The sequence below is a fragment of the Phyllobates terribilis genome, unplaced genomic scaffold (assembly GCF_046119375.1).
Source record: "Phyllobates terribilis strain yellow unplaced genomic scaffold, ASM4611937v1 Scaffold_1__5_contigs__length_1240528914, whole genome shotgun sequence".
In the NCBI taxonomy this organism is placed as follows: Eukaryota; Metazoa; Chordata; class Amphibia; order Anura; family Dendrobatidae; genus Phyllobates; species Phyllobates terribilis.
In genome coordinates, this window is record NW_027362761.1 from 1,140,850,469 (window position 1) to 1,140,866,326 (window position 15,858).

Consider the following 15,858-nt stretch of genomic DNA (forward strand, 5'->3'; position numbering starts at 1 on the left):
TAAACTGGATACTCTGGGGAATTGGGAGCCAGTGAAGGGATTTGCAGAGGGGAGAAGCCGAGGAATAGCGAGTAGAGAGGAGGAATAGTCAGGCAACAGAATTAAGGATGGACTGGAGGGGTACGAGAGTCTTAGCAGATAGGCCACAGAGGAGGACATTGCAGTAGTCAGAGCGGGAGATGATGAGGGCATGCACTAGTATTTTAGTAGATTGAAGGTTGATGAAAGGACGGATTCTGGAAATATTTTTGAGCTCTTTTATTCATTCTCTATGGGGCTGATGAAAAAAGCCATCAATTTCTAGTTAATTTTTTCAAATGAAAAGAAAAAATGTACATTTTTCCCCTTCTGATCTGTGTCCTATGTTCCTTTGTGAATAAAATATGGCTATATATATATATATATATATATATATACAGTACAGGCCAAAAGTTTGGACACACCTTCCACTGAAGCATCAAAACTATGAATTAACACATGTGGAATTATATACTTAACAAAAAAGTGTGAAACAACTGAAAATATGTCTTATATTCTAGGTTCTTCAAAGTAGCCACCTTTTGCTTTGATGACTGCTTTGCACACTCTTGGCATTCTCTTGATGAGCTTCAAGAGGTAGTCACCGGAAATTGTTTTCACTTCACAGGTGTGCCCTGTCAGGTTTAATAAGTGGGATTTCTTGCCTTATAAATGGGGTTGGGACCATCAGTTGTGTTGTGCAGAAGTCTGGTGGATACACAGCTGATAGTCCTACTGAATACACTGTTAGCTGCTTTTTTCTTGCCATAATACATATTCTAAGTAAAGAAAAACGAGTGGCCATCATTACTTTAAGAAATGAAGGTCAGTCAGTGCGAAAAATTGGGCAAACTTTGAAAGTGTCCCCAAGTGCAGTTGCAAAAACCATCAAGCGCTACAAAGAAACTGGCTCACATGTGGACCGCCCCAGGAAAGGAAGACCAAGAGTCACCTCTGCTTCTGAGGATAAGTTTATCCGAGTCACCAGCCTCAGAAATCGCAGGTTAACAGCAACTCAGATTAGAGACCAGGTCAATGCCACACAGAGTTCTAGCAGCAGACACATCTCTACAACAACTGTTAAGAGGAGACTTTGTGCAGCAGGCCTTCATGGTAAAATAGCTGCTAGGAAACCACTGCTAAGGACAGGCAACAAGCAGAAGAGACTTGTTTGGGCTAAAGAACACAAGGAATGGACATTAGACCAGTGGAAATCTGTGCTTTGGTCTGATGAGTCCAAATTTGAGATCTTTGTTTCCAACCACCGTGTCTTTGTGCGACGCAGAAAAGGTGAACGGATGGACTCTACATGCCTGGTTCCTACCATGAAGCATGGAGGAGGAGGTGTGATGGTGCGGGGGTGCTTTGCTGGTGACACTGTTGGGGATTTATTCAAAATTGAAGGCATACTGAACCAGCATGACTACCACAGCATCTTGCAGCGGCATGCTATTCCATCCGGTTTGCGTTTAGTTGGACCATCATTTATTTTTCAACAGGACAGTGACCCCAAACACACCTCCAGGCTGTGTAAGGGCTATCTGACCAAGGAGGAGAGTGATGGGGTGCTACGCCAGATGACCTGGCCTCCACAGTCACCAGACCTGAACCCAATCGAGATGGTTTGGGGTGAGCTGGACCGCAGTGAAGGCAAAAGGGCCAACTAGTGCTAAGCATCTCTGGGAACTCCTTCAAGATTGTTGGAAGACCATTTCCAGTGACTACCTCTTGAAGCTCATCAAAAGAATGCCAAGAGTGTGCAAAGCAGTCATCAAAGCAAAAGGTGGCTACTTTGAAGAACCTAGAATATAAGACATATTTTCAGTTGTTTCACACTTTTTTGTTAAGTATATAATTCCACATGTGTTAATTCATAGTTTTGATGCCTTCAGTGTGAATGTACAATTTTCATAGTCAAGAAAACACAGAAAAATCTTTAAATGAGGTGTGTCCAAACTTTTGGTCTGTACTGTATATATACAAACTGCTCAAAAAAATAAAGGGAACACTTAAACAACAGAATATAACTCCAAGTAAATCAAACTTCTGTGAAATCAAACTGTCCACTTAGGAAGCAACACTGATTGACAATCAATTTCACATGATTTTGTGCAAATGGAATAGACAATAGATGGAAATTATTGGCAATTATCAAGACACACTCAATAAAGGAGTGGTTCTGCAGGTGGGGACCACAGACCACATCTCAGTACCAATGCTTTCTGGCTGATGTTTTGGTCACTTTTGAATGTTGGTTGTACTTTCACACTCGTGGTAGCATGAGACGGACTCTACAACCCACAGAAGTTGCTCAGGTAGTGCAGCTCATCCAGGATGGCACATCTATGCGAGCTGTGGAAAGAAGGTTTGCTGTGTCTGTCAGCGTAGTGTCCAGAGGCTGGAGGCGCTACCAGGAGACAGGCCAGTACACCAGGAGATGTGGAGGGGGGCCATAGGAGGGCAACAACCCAGCAGCAGGACCGCTACCTCCGCCTTTGTGCAAGGAGGAACAGGAGGAGCACTGCCAGAGCCCTTCAAAATGACCTCCGGCAGGCCACAAATGTGCATGTGTCTGTACAAATGGTTAGAAACCGACTCCATGAGGGTGGTATGAGGGCCCGACGTCCACAGATGGGGGTTGTGCACACAGCCCAACACCGTGCAGGACGCTTGGCATTTGCCACAGAACACCAGGATTGGCAAAGTCGCCACTGGCGCCCTGTGCTCTTCACAGATGAAAGCAGGTTCACACTGAGCACATGTGACAGACGTGACAGAGTCTGGAGATGCCGTGAAGAGCGATCTGCTGCCTGTAACATCCTTCAGCATGACTGGTTTGGCAGTGGGTCAGTAATGGTGTGGGGTGGCATTTCTTTGGAGGGCCGCACAGCTCTCCATGTGCTCGCCAGAGGTAGACTGACTGCCATTAGGTACCGAGATGAGATCCTCATACCCCTTGTGAGACCATATGCTGGTGTGGTTGGCCCTGGGTTCCTCCTAATGTAGGACAATGCCAGGCCTCATGTGGCTGGAGCGTGTCAGCAGTTCCTGCAAGATGAAGGCATTGAAGCTATGGACTGACCCGCCCGTTCCCCAGACCTGAATCTGATTGAGCACATCTGGGACATCATGACTCGCTCCATCCACCAACGTCACGTTGCACCACAGACTGTCCAGGAGTTGGCGGATGCTTTAGGCCAGGTCTGGGAGGAGATCCCATAGGAGACCATCCGCAACCTCATCAGGAGCATGCCCAGGCGTTGTAGGGAGGTCATACAGGCATGTGGAGGCCACACACAATACTGAGCCTCATTTTGACTTGTTTTAAGGACATTACATCAAAGTTGGATCAGCCTGTAGTGTGCTTTTCCACTTTAATTTTGGGGGTGACTCCAAATCCAGGCCTCCATTGGTTAATAAATTTGATTTCCATTGATGATTTTTGTGTGATTTTGTTGTCAGCACATTCAACTTTGTACAGAACAAAGTATTCAATGAGAATATTTCATTCATTCAGATCTAGGATGTGTTATTTGAGAGTTCCCTTTATTTTTTATATATATATACTGTATATTGTATTGTGTCTTAAAGTGGACGACCCAACCGGATTACCCTAAACCCACTGTATGCTTTCCTCCATGAGTGTCACAGCCCAAGGTCCGATAAAAGACAGAGAAGGACTTTCATACCTCCACACTGCAGAGTCCCAAGTCCGGATATCTTATCGATGCGATCAGGAAAGTCAGCAAATATTACCTTAGTAATGTGTTACAGCGCTGTGGTTACATAGGATCCGAGCTGGAGACGTCGCCTCCTCCATTATCTGCTGCTCGTAGTCTGCGGGGTCCGGATTAGTCTCCTCTTATTAGTAAGTGTGATGCTGCCTGTAGCTAAGGGTTGAAATGGCTTTAATATTTCTAAGAATAGTGGAAACTAGTTATGGGGGTGATCCAGGACTCATTGAGCTTTTGGGGATGTCATTAAAAGGCTGTGTCCACTGATCGTATGGATAGACAAAATATGGACAAGCAAAGACCCTCCCAAACCCCTATAGTAGCCGGGACAAGGCTCCATTCACAACCTCTGTTACATTTTAGGAACAGAGAGATGAAGTTCATGCCGGGGATTGACTTTAACGGGATCTGTTGGCTTTTCTATCATGGTGCTGTCATTTTATTGGGGGTGAATACATATTAAAGCATTTAAGAAGCTTCTTAGAGGAGGCCGTCTCTATCTGTCGGTCGGTGCCCCAGGGTGCGATCGTGGGCTTGACAAACACGCTGATGTGTGCCGGAAACATCGGGCTCGGATGTGGTGAACAGGCGACAGGAAAAGTTCTGGCTTCTTACATAACATGTAAATGGCCTCGTAGGAGAGGAAGAATTCTTGAACTCTAGTGTCACCTAATGGAAGCAGCGATTCTATAAATCATTATCGACCCTTTAACGAGCCTTGCCACATGACTTACGATAAAAGCCAAACCAGAATCTCAAGTTGCAGACAAATTTTTTGGTGTGTTGCCCCTCCTCAGTGCAAAGCAATAGATCTTATTTGGCTGTATGAGAGGCATCTGACTAGGATCTAAGGGGAAACTTCTCTCCTTGTGGAGAGTGACATGCCGGTGTAAAGAGACTTATAGGCCATGTCATGCTCTTCTAACTTGGAAGAGAAGGAGAGAAATAGTAACTTGTATTATTACTGATCACTGCACTGTGCGATGTCACTCCGGCCACCTGGAGACCTGAGACTCCTTAGGGTGTTCCCATTTTCTAAAATGATGGTGTATCGCTAGGATGTGCCGTCACTCCATGGTCAATGTAGCCCGACTTCTGTATACCCGGTGATCCTGAAAAAAATGAATTTCAGCACTAATTTAGCTCTGCGCCCCCTTCACTTTATTTCTCTGCGCAGTGGTGCTCCTGCAGGGTAAACAGGACGCAGCACATAATCTCACGACTGATTGGGCCAGACGGGTCGGAAGCCCACCAATCGTAATATAAAGGCGTATGCTAGCAGAACTCAAATAGCAATGAATGGAGAGAGCTGGCACATGTGCGGCCATCTCTGCTTGTCGGATGTCAGCCGGAACAAATGATTAGGTGACCCCGGTACTGGACATAGATGAGGGTCCCACCTTTAGGACACGACCCCCTAAAACAATTATGGCATATTTTATGGATATGCCATAAATATTTGATGGGATCAGGTGAGACGGGTCTCTCCCTTTAACCGCACGGTCGTAATGAATCATGTGAATGTATACTTTGGCGGCTGAGACTATCCGGTTATCTTCACATTATAACCACATATTGTTTTTTAGGGGTGACATGAATGCGGGCTCCAAAGCTAGTTTTTATAGATTTGTATCTCCATGATTGAGGCGCCTGTCTCCCAAATAAATGAGCGGGCCACAGCTGGAATAGTATAAGATTTCAATAATCCAGAATTTCTGATATTCTAGCATCTGATTAGATTAAGGGAGTATTACTGCATTGTTCTTCTGATGTGGGATACGGCCGGTGACGACAGACATGTTTGTTCGGCTTTTCTATCATATTACTCCATGGTATGATACATGGTTTTATCCAGCAGAATTAGTACGATTACTGCCAAGATGACAGATGCCAATGAGGCCACCTCCCGGATTGAACTGCTGCCTGATTTACCCTATGGACCACTTGCTGAATACCGCAGGAAGGCGTCCTTCAGCTGGAAGGACATGGTGATATTTCTGGATGATGAAGACATTGTCGCTTTTAAGGTACGAGTACTATCGACCTCCAAGCTGCGGGGCTTCAGAGACACAGGCTGAGGAACCTTGTAAATTAATGTGTAATCAAGCCAACTCCTGTCCAGAACTGGTACGGCAGGTCCAGGATGAGACTGTATGTCTGCACTGAGTACACTAAAGAGGACCTTGCTAGTATAACTTACTTGGCGCATTCTTGAGAAATCTACTCTTGAAGTCTTATTCTCAAGTGCAGCGGGGCAGGCACCTCACTCCTCTGTAATTTGCGGGTGGCCTCTGGTCATTGTCCAACAAGTCACCCTTCCCTCAGTGACCTGTCTTCTCTGTGCAGTTGCCGTCATTGCCCAGGTTTGTTTCATCAGAAGAGGCGGCACCGGCCCAATGAGCTCCTGTTGATATTGTAGTTGCTGCCGCAATGTCATTCAGGGCAATGATGGCTCCTGCTGGAAGAGAGACCTGTCAATCAACAACCGGTGGTGGGAAGAGCTGAGGAGCGAAGTGGACCACCCCAGTGCACTTGAGAATAAAACTTTAAGAATAGATTTCTCAAAAATACCCCAAATAAATTCTACTAGCAAGGTATAAATGGAATAACAATAAAAGGGCTTTACGCTTTAATGTCCTCTTTTGTCAAGTTGTAAAAAAAAAAAAATGTAAAATTGAATAATTGGATTTTTTTGGGAAATTTGTAAACCTGTCGTCCATTGCTCTAGGGTCCTACTTATAGAAATGTTATAAAGTTATGTCATATTGGTAGGATGGGCCTTTTTCTTGCTATCAGTGAATGGTCTCATCTGTGGGATCCTCACAACACTGAAAATAGAGAAGTTGCAGCTCTGTTTTAGTTCTGCGCCCCCTTCAGCGCAGCGTGGCGCCCACTACCAGGCCGTGGTGTCCCCAATATGCCATACCCATACTCAAAGCTCCAGTAGCAGAGATATAGAGAAATTTTGACAGCCTCTTCTTTTTTTTTTCCGTTTCAGAAAAAGATCTTCTCCACTCTAGAGAATGATCCGCTGTTCTACCGCCAACCCGGGGAGGATCTGCCCCTGGAGAAGTACAGAGAGCTGACGTTTCTACGATGCAAGAAGATATTTGAATACGACTTCCTGACTTTCGATGCCACCATGGAAAAGCCTCAGAAGCTACTAATCCTTATTAACTGCCTGGGCATGTATGACTGGTCCCTGGCTGCTAAATATTTCCTGAACACGCAGGTTAGTCCAAAGACTTCTCCACTAAATGATGAGAGGTGAGAAAAGAGCAAATCTCGGGAGTGACAAAACCTGGGAGTCTGAACTGAAACGTAAATTGATGTGCATGCAAAATGTAAATGCATGTTCACATAAGGCCATTAGACAGAAAAAAAACAAAGACAAAAGCGAAATACACAAATAACTAAAAGTAAATGGATAAATCGCACAGTGCATAAAAATAATGATAAATAATAAAAGGTATTTAGTTAACACAAATTTTGATTGTAGTCTAATGTGCAGTAGTGCATATAAGGGTGTGGCCGCCCTTTGCCTGAGCTGAAAGGTTCATTCTGCCTCTCAGGTCCATGCTTCTACTAAGGGTTCAGTCTCTCTGCCCTCATCCATATGTATGTCACTTGACAAATGGTAAGGTTTTAATATTAGAGTTAGGACTGTCCCATAAGGGTTGCCGTGACGTGGCGGGATGGCTTTTACATTATTTTGATCAAAATTTATGTTAACTGTGCGATTTATCCAAATCTAGGGAGTGAGTCTAGTTATGGACAGTGTGAGGCCAACGTACACACTTTGACACTTTTCACTCCCTCCTCAGTCCTAAAGTGAAGGTCTTGACCACCACTCTCGATGGTGACGATCTGGCCACCTATTTAACCCCTTTCTGATGTGAGACGTATCTATATATCCCCGTGGCCTGGGCCTTAACAACCAGGTACTTATAGATACGCACAGCCTCTGTGACAGCCGACACCCGGCACTCAGTACCAGGAGCGGTGCCTGCACCGCTCCCAGCACTTTAACCCCTTATATGGTGCACTTCATGTAGCCTTGCGGCTGAGCGTTACCAGGGTGGCTCAGGTCTCACATATTGAAGTGGTTTTCTGGCTTTAGGGTACATGTCTGCAGTCACGTTTGCTTGCTGTGAAGATTCTCCAGGCGCCTGACCGCAAGTATGTGATTTGCATACATGCAGTCACATGCCAACTAGACTTGCTTAGCCTGGATACGTCTAGTCGGAATGTGGCCGGAAGTATGCAAATCGCATAAAAAGCGGTTACACTCGCGCTGTGAGGATTCACATACAGTGACTACAGACTTGTACCCTAATGCTTGACAACCCTTTTAACGATCTATCTGTAGCATAAGATTGGTGGGGTTCTGATACCCATCACCCCCAACAATCAGCTGTTATCAGCTCCGGTGGCAGCCGGATGTAAACATTGTACAGCTCTATTATGTTCTAACCGTCAAGTCATCGCCTCTCTCCTGCACAAATGAAGAAGAAATCAGTCTGGACAGTAGAAGGTATTTGAGTTTGGGAACATGAAGCAATTCAGCAAAGATAGAATCCAACTCCTACACTAATGTATTTAGAAGGGTCGGTCCCTGATGCCGTATTGGTACGAGTGCACCTGATGCCTATATATACGGGCTGTGCCAGGAACACGGCCATAACGTTCCTCGTGTATCGGAGGCTGTTGCGTGTATATATAACTATGCAGCTCTGCTCCTATCGCCACATAAATGTTTTTCCATTTCCCAGGTCTTCGCCGGCGCCGTGGGAAATGCGGGCTCAGAGAGGCACGAGACGTTTCTAAATCAGACGCGAAGCATGGAGGTAGGTCCATGATGTATGTCCTCGTCACAGGAAATATCTCACATCCGCTTCTATTAATAATGGACCTCACTATCTAATGTCCCCATCACACATCAGGACCAGATTCATAGAAAGAGGCTGTACCGAGCTCCTCTTACTGTAAGAGGCCGAACGGATCGCGATTATTATACCTTTACTTTATTGGGTTCCATGGAATTCAAGAAACATCACAGAAAAAGACTCCCGAATTTACCAACACCGGGTCCCAATATTAATGCACTGCAGTCCAGTATTACACATGCACAGGGATGAGGCACGTACCGCCGGGGTGCTCCGCAGATCACAGATGATCACTAAGGTTTCCCAACAGCAAAACAACCTGTGATCATCATCTTAAATCAGATCCGTCACCAAATTTCACAATACATTGTTCAAAAGATTTCTTCGATCTGATGAGGCTGGTGAACTTATTTTGAAAATTAATGACAGTCCTTTGGGAAAGTTTTCCCTGTTCACTGCGTGGTCCGGATGGGCATTTGTTCGCCACACCTCATTGTCACAGACTTCTACATGTCCTCTTGGATGGAGCAGGAAGGGCAGAGACCAGAGAAGGGGAGGGGGGGTGGTCCCGGGAAGCGTTGCATCAAGAGTAGCAGAAGACTAAAGTAATTTAAGTTTTTTTTCTTATAAAAAAAAAAAAAACGTTTTAAGTGGCCGGACAATCCCTTTAAATTTTGGGGGCCTCGGTTGGTGTTATGTGCGCTGTTACAATGTTTTCTTCCTGCAGATTTTCGGCTGCTTTGCACTCACAGAACTAAGTCACGGCAGTAATACAAAGGCGGTTCGGACAACTGCGACCTTCGATGCTTCCACCAAGGTAAGAAGAGAGCGGACGGCATCCGATTACTGCAGTTCTGTTGTATGTAATATAAAGAGGTTGCCCACTACTTTTTTTAGGTTAGGTCATCAATGTCTGATCGCCCGGGGTCCGACACCTGGCACCCCCTCCAATCCAGCCGCCTGCCAAAATTGCTTGATTGCAAAGGTGCTCCGTCTTCTGATTGATCTTATTGATTTGAATAGGAGGCAGATGTGCAGTATCTGCCGCGGCCACTATCAGAAGATGGGTCAGCTTCTCCATCGCGCAGCTTTGGCCAGTGGCAGTCGCCATCTGCACCAGTAACAGCTGATCGGCCAGGTTTCCAGGTATCTGACTCTGACCGATCATACATTGATGACCTATCCTAAGGATAGATTAGCAATGATAAAGTAGTGGACAACCTCTTTAGGAAAACTCTGTCTCTTTCTCCGTTAAAACCTAAGATTTCCGGTGTCTGATATTTACACTGTAGGAAACAGTTTTATGTGTGTTCATTCCTCGCTAGGATGTCGAAATGAACCCAGTTAGTTTCAGACTCAACTGATAAAATATGGTAACATAGGCCAACTAACCCTTGCTCGTACCCTTCCTATCATAGGATGCACCGGTACATACAGTGTCAAGTCACCTTCTTTGATACAGGCTCAGGAGTTGAGTCTGCGCCATTCCCGGCAGATGATGGATTTGTTACATAGCCATCATCTGCCTTGAATTGTAGCAAGTGCAGCTGAACTCTGCTTTCTGCTGTTAACCACTTACATGCTGCTGTGAGTCTCTGACAGAGGCATTTAAAACAGGCGGTTGGGGGCCACGCGATGACGGTATTACGGTGTACCGATTGTTTTCCATAATAATCTGAAGGCCGCCATGCCTACCATTATAGTGCTCTTGTTAAGACGAGTCTGCGCCTGGCGTTCATAAGAGACTATGATTTTTTAAAATATATAGTAAACTGTGGTATAGCAGTATATAGTATAAGCGATCGGAGGATTGCAGGTTCAGGTCCCTTAAGGGGACTAAAATATACAACAAAAAAATAAAGAAATGTTTTTAAGAATTTGAATCACCCCTCTTCCCACCGCCCCCCAATAAAAATAAAGAAATTTATAGTAAAATTTAAAAGAAGTAAACTTCTTTGGTATTGCTGTGTCCATAACAGTCTGATCTGTCAAAATGTTAAATTATTAAACTTGATCAGTAAATCAGTTAAAAAAAAAAAAAAAAAGCGCCAGAATTGCAGTTTTTCGGTTGCTGCAAAAAACAAAACAGATAAGCAATCAAATGATCGTATCTACCCCAAAGTGCTATCGTAAAAAAAGAATCTTGCCACACAAAAGAACAAGCCCCCACCTAGCTTTATCTACGGAGAGATGAAAGCTATTCAGGCATCAAAAAATTGGCGACACAAACTTTTTTTTTTTTTTTCCATGAATTTCTCCATTTTCTTTCACCATTTAAAAAAGAAAAAATTAAAACTACACACGTTTGTTATCTTCATAATCGTACTGACCTGGAGAATCAGGTTGTTGGGTCATTTTTTGCTGCACAATGAATGTTGTATAAAAAAGGTAAAATTAAACCATTGCGGAATTGCTTTTTTTTGCACACTTTTTTTTTTTCCTGTTTTCCAAAACTACATCTCATCCCACAAATAACAAGCCTTCATATGGCTATGTCAATGGAAAAAATATACAAGTTACAGCTCTTGGACGACGGAAAGGGAAAAAAAAGCAAAGGCTCAGATATGGAAAGGTCACCAGGTCAGAAAGGGATTAAACTGTCTCAGTACTTTTGACACAAGTTGACCTCATTTTATGGATAAGATGATGAATAAATAATCTGCAAATCACTTTATTTATAAATTACATTGTCTTACCCCAAAAATGTCACGGTAGAGTACCGGCCGCTGGGTGTCTCCTTTCTGTGTAACTTGCAGTCCGCTGCCTGTTGTCAGGTGTCATCCTTCTCCAGCAGCAGAGACACCGGGAAGGATCACACGACTTAAGGTAGCGCTCACCGTTTCTTCTCCATAAAATCGTTCTTCCAGATGTCCAAAACAGTTTAAAGGAGGCTTCATCAGAGAAAAGAGCTTTATCCAATTTTGCAGTCCAATTCTTATACTTTCTGCAAAATTATTTTCTGTGATGAAGCCCCCTTCAGACTTTTTAGGACATCTGGAAGAATGATTGTCTGGAGAAGAAAAGGTGAGCACTACGATGAGTTCTGGGTTTGCCAACAGTAAAGCCTCCTGAGACCATTCATGTGTGGGGGCTTTTCATCCATGGAGGGGGTTTTCTTCACAATTTTGCCATGAATAGAGAATGGGATCTAAACGTCCTCCAAGAACAACTTCGCCCAACGATCCAGGAGCAATTTAGTGATGTTCCCAGCATGATGGAGACCATATCACAAGCTAAAAGCGATAACTAAGTGGCTCAATGAGCAAAACATTGACATTTTGGGTCCATGGTCAGGAAACTCCCCAGATCATAATCCCGTTGAGAACCTGTTGTCAATCCTCAAAAAGCTGGCATCACGCCAGGTGTGGTAAAGACTTAGTGCAACACAGAGGGAAAGGGAGCCCAGACACTAGGGAATGGGGGGAGTGGAGACCTCCTAGTCTGGTCTAGTGACACCCTGTCTCAACTACTGTCTCTATATTCGCTCTTCAGCAATAGCCGCACGCATGCCTCGCCCTGACTTTCCCTGGCGTATGGCTGAGGCTAGGGAAGGAAGGAGATGAGCACTAGTCGATCTCCACTAAACACTATAGACAACAAGGGTAGACAAACAGGGGGAAATTGCTTAGCTTTAGACGACTCCAAACAAATATGCACACGTCCTCAAGCTCCTGAGAGGACGGAGTACTGCTCTTGCTAAAGTCTCACAAGTAGAAATTAATATCGCTGGCACCTCCCTCTCAGACACACCAGGTATTTATACACCCAGGCCAGGGTGCTAATTAGCCAGAGGGAGGTAGCCGCTGGGTCCTAGAGACCCTAAGAAGATGTCTGTAATACCAAACGTAGAGATCTCCTGCAACCAACTGCAGGCGACTGTCTGTCACCTCTGACACACCCGAGACAGCGGGAGGACAAACAAAAACACAGGCATTGTGAAGAATTCCAAGCACTGATTAGAATGGGCGGTCATCAGTTAGTTTTTTTTTTATGTTTTTTTCATTGATCTTTTTAATAAATGTTATTTTTATATATTGAAGATTATTTTTATTCGGTGCTGGATTCACAACCCCTTCTCCCCAATCCCCTATCTTGCCTATGTAACTATTGAGTCTTTACATAAACTTGATGTATTTGTCAATAAAAGTTTAAAAGATTCTGAAATGCCGGTAATTGTACTGCAGTAACCGTAGAAACATCCGTCAAAAAGATCAAAAAACACCGAAGCGGAAAATATGTGAAAACCAAAATTTATGTCAGTCTGAAGCCTTTTGGGTCAATCGTGTTACACTTCTCTAAAATAAAAACTGCTGGAGTATACAACAGCTTCAGGCTTATGCGACAGGCACCGTGCTGAGCAGACAGCAGATGGCGCTGTGTTCAGTGTTACAGCTCAGTCTTTTCTATACTGTAGACTGTACTGTATGACCTCTGTCATTGTGTGCACTTCTCTTCCTATGACGATGATTGATCGATGATTCTGTTCTGCTCCTGAGCGCCGGTGTAGGCTATAGTCATTTTAATGGGATTGTACGTTTATTTCCAGGAATTCATCCTCAACTCTCCAGACTTCGAGGCCGCAAAATTCTGGGTGGGTAACATGGGAAAAAACGCCACCCACGCCGTTGTGTACGCCCAGCTGTACTCTACGGACGGACGGTGTCACGGACTGCACTCCTTCGTGGTACAGGTAAGAAAGGTTTAGTATGGACAGGTGAGCTAGAAATCATGAAAAGATGACAAATAAAGCAAAGCATAAAAATAGTATTGATTTGCTTTAATTTAGTATATGGTAAGTTACACATATACATCGCTTCCTAGTTATTCCTTCAATTGAAAATGTAACATTTTGACATATAAAAATATATATATATATATATATATATATACACAGTACAGACCAAAAGTTTGGACACAGCTTCTCATTTAAAGATTTTTCTGTATTTTCATGACTTTGAAAATTGTACATTCACACTGAAGGCATCAAAACTATGAATTACCACATGTGGAATTATATACTTAACAAAAAAGTGTGAAACACCTGAAAATATGTCTTATATTGTAGGTTCTTCAAAGTAGCCACCTTTTGCTTTGATGACTGCTTTGCACACTCTTGGCATTCTCTTGATGAGCTTCAAGAGGTAGTCACCGGAAATGGTCTTCCAACAATCTTGAAGGAGTTCCCAGAGATGCTTAGCACTTGTTGGCCCTTTTGCCTTCACTCTGCGGTCCAGCTCACCCCAAACCATCTCGATTGGGTTCAGATCTGGTTACTGTGGAGGCCAGGTCATCTGGCGTAGCACCCCATCACTTTCCTTCTTGGGCAAAAGCCCTTACACAGCCTGGAGGTGTGTTTGGGGTCATTGTCCTGTTGGAAAATAAATGATGGTCCAACTAAACGCAAACCGGATGGAATAGCATGCCGCTGCAAGATGCTGTGGTAGCCATGCTGGTTCAGTATGCCTTCAATTTTGAATAAATCCTCAACAGTGTCACCAGCAAAGCACCCCCACACCATCACACCTCCTCCTCCATGCTTCACGGTGGGAACCAGGCATGTAGAGTCCATCCGATCACCTTTTCTGCGTTGCACAAAGACACGGTGGTTGGAACCAAAGATCTCAAATTTGGACTCATCAGACCAAAGCACAGATTTCCACTGGTCTAATGTCCATTCCTTGTGTTCTTTAGGCCAAATAAGTCTCTTCTGCTTGTTGCCTGTCCTTAGCAGTGGTTTCCTAGCAGCTATTTTACCATGAAGGCCTGCTGCACAAAGTCTCCTCTTAACAGTTGTTGTAGAGATGTGTCTGCTGCTAGAACTCTGTGTGGCATTGACCTGGTCTCTAATCTGAGCTGCTGCTAACTTGCGATTTCTGAGGCTGGTGACTCGGATAAGCTTATCCTCAGAAGCAGAGGTGACTCTTGGTCTTCCTTTCCTGGGGCGGTCCTCATGTGAGCCAGTTTCTTTGTAGCGCTTGATGGTTTTTGCAACTGCACTTGGACACTTTCAAAGTTTTCCCAATTTTTCGGACTGACTGACCTTCATTTCTTAAAGTAATGATGGCCACTCATTTTTCTTTACTTAGCTGCTTTTTTCTTGCCATAATACAAATTCTAACAGTCTATTCAGTAGGACTATCAGCTGTGTATCCACCAGACTTCAGCACAACACAACTGATGGTCCCAACCCCATTTATAAGGAAAGAAATCCCACTTATTAAACCTGACAGGACACACCTGTGAAGTGAAAACCATTTCTGGTGACTACCTCTTGAAGCTCATCAAGAGAATGCCAAGAGTGTGCAAAGCAGTCATCAAAGGAAAAGGTGGCTACTTTGAAGAACCTAGAATATAAGACATATTTTCAGTTGTTTCACACTTTTTTGTTAAGTATATAATTCCACATGTGGTAATTCATAGTTTTGATGCCTTCAGTGTGAATGTACAATTTTCATAGTCATGAAAATACAGAAAAATCTTTAAATGAGAAGGTGTGTCTAAACTTTTGGTCTGTACTGTATATAATATATATATTTATTTATTATATTATATATATACCGTATTTTTCTGATCATAAGACTCACCTAGGTTTTAGAGGCGGAAAATAAAAATGCAAGCAAAAAATGTGGTCATGATGCACTTTTAAGGGGTAGGGGGGTCTTCTGCTGACACTGGTATACGGGTAATGTCCCCCAATTCTGACAATATCCCTCATCCTGGTATATATGCCGCCGCCCTTCCTTTTATATGTGGTCCCCATCCCCATCCTGGTATGCCTGGCATCCCTCCATCCTGGTATGCATGGCACCCCTCATGCCTGTCCTGATATGCATAGCACCCCTCATCCCTGTCCTAGTATGCATGGTACCCCTCATCCCTGTCCTGGTATGCATGGCACCCCTCATCCCTGTCCTGGTTAGCATGGCACCCCTCATCCCTGTCCTGGTTAGCATGTCACCCCTCATCCCTGTCCTGGTTAGCATAGCACCCCTCATCCCTGTCCTGGTATGCATGGCTCCCCTCATCCCTGTCCTGGTATGCATGGCACCCCTCATCCCTGTCCTGGTTAGCATATCACCCCTCATCCCTGTCCTGGTTAGCATGGCACCCCTCATCCCTGTCCTGATTAGCATGGCACCCCTCATCCCTGTCCTGGTTAGCATGGCACCCCTCATCCCTGTCCTGGTTAGCATGGCACCCCTCATCCCTGTCCTGGTATG

The 15,858-nt window shown here is 44.3% G+C and overlaps 1 protein-coding gene across 5 annotated transcripts in view; it reads left to right on the plus strand.

Annotated features, from left to right (window-relative positions):
- The window catches only part of ACOX3 (acyl-CoA oxidase 3, pristanoyl), a 91,732-nt gene that overhangs the window by 5,621 nt on the left and 70,253 nt on the right, over positions 1–15,858 (plus strand). The window contains exons 1-6 of one of the 5 annotated variants that reach the window (XM_073647731.1): positions 3,732–3,886; positions 5,608–5,779; positions 6,751–6,984; positions 8,525–8,599; positions 9,366–9,455; positions 13,185–13,328. In XM_073647731.1, the coding sequence (XP_073503832.1) occupies positions 5,633–5,779; positions 6,751–6,984; positions 8,525–8,599; positions 9,366–9,455; positions 13,185–13,328 (690 nt within the window). In that variant the 5' untranslated portion in view covers positions 3,732–3,886; positions 5,608–5,632. Of the gene's footprint in view, positions 1–3,731; positions 3,887–5,607; positions 5,780–6,750; positions 6,985–8,524; positions 8,600–9,365; positions 9,456–13,184; positions 13,329–15,858 lie in introns of those variants that run through there. The other 4 variants (XM_073647713.1, XM_073647722.1, XM_073647740.1 and 1 more) reach the window with 4 other exon arrangements.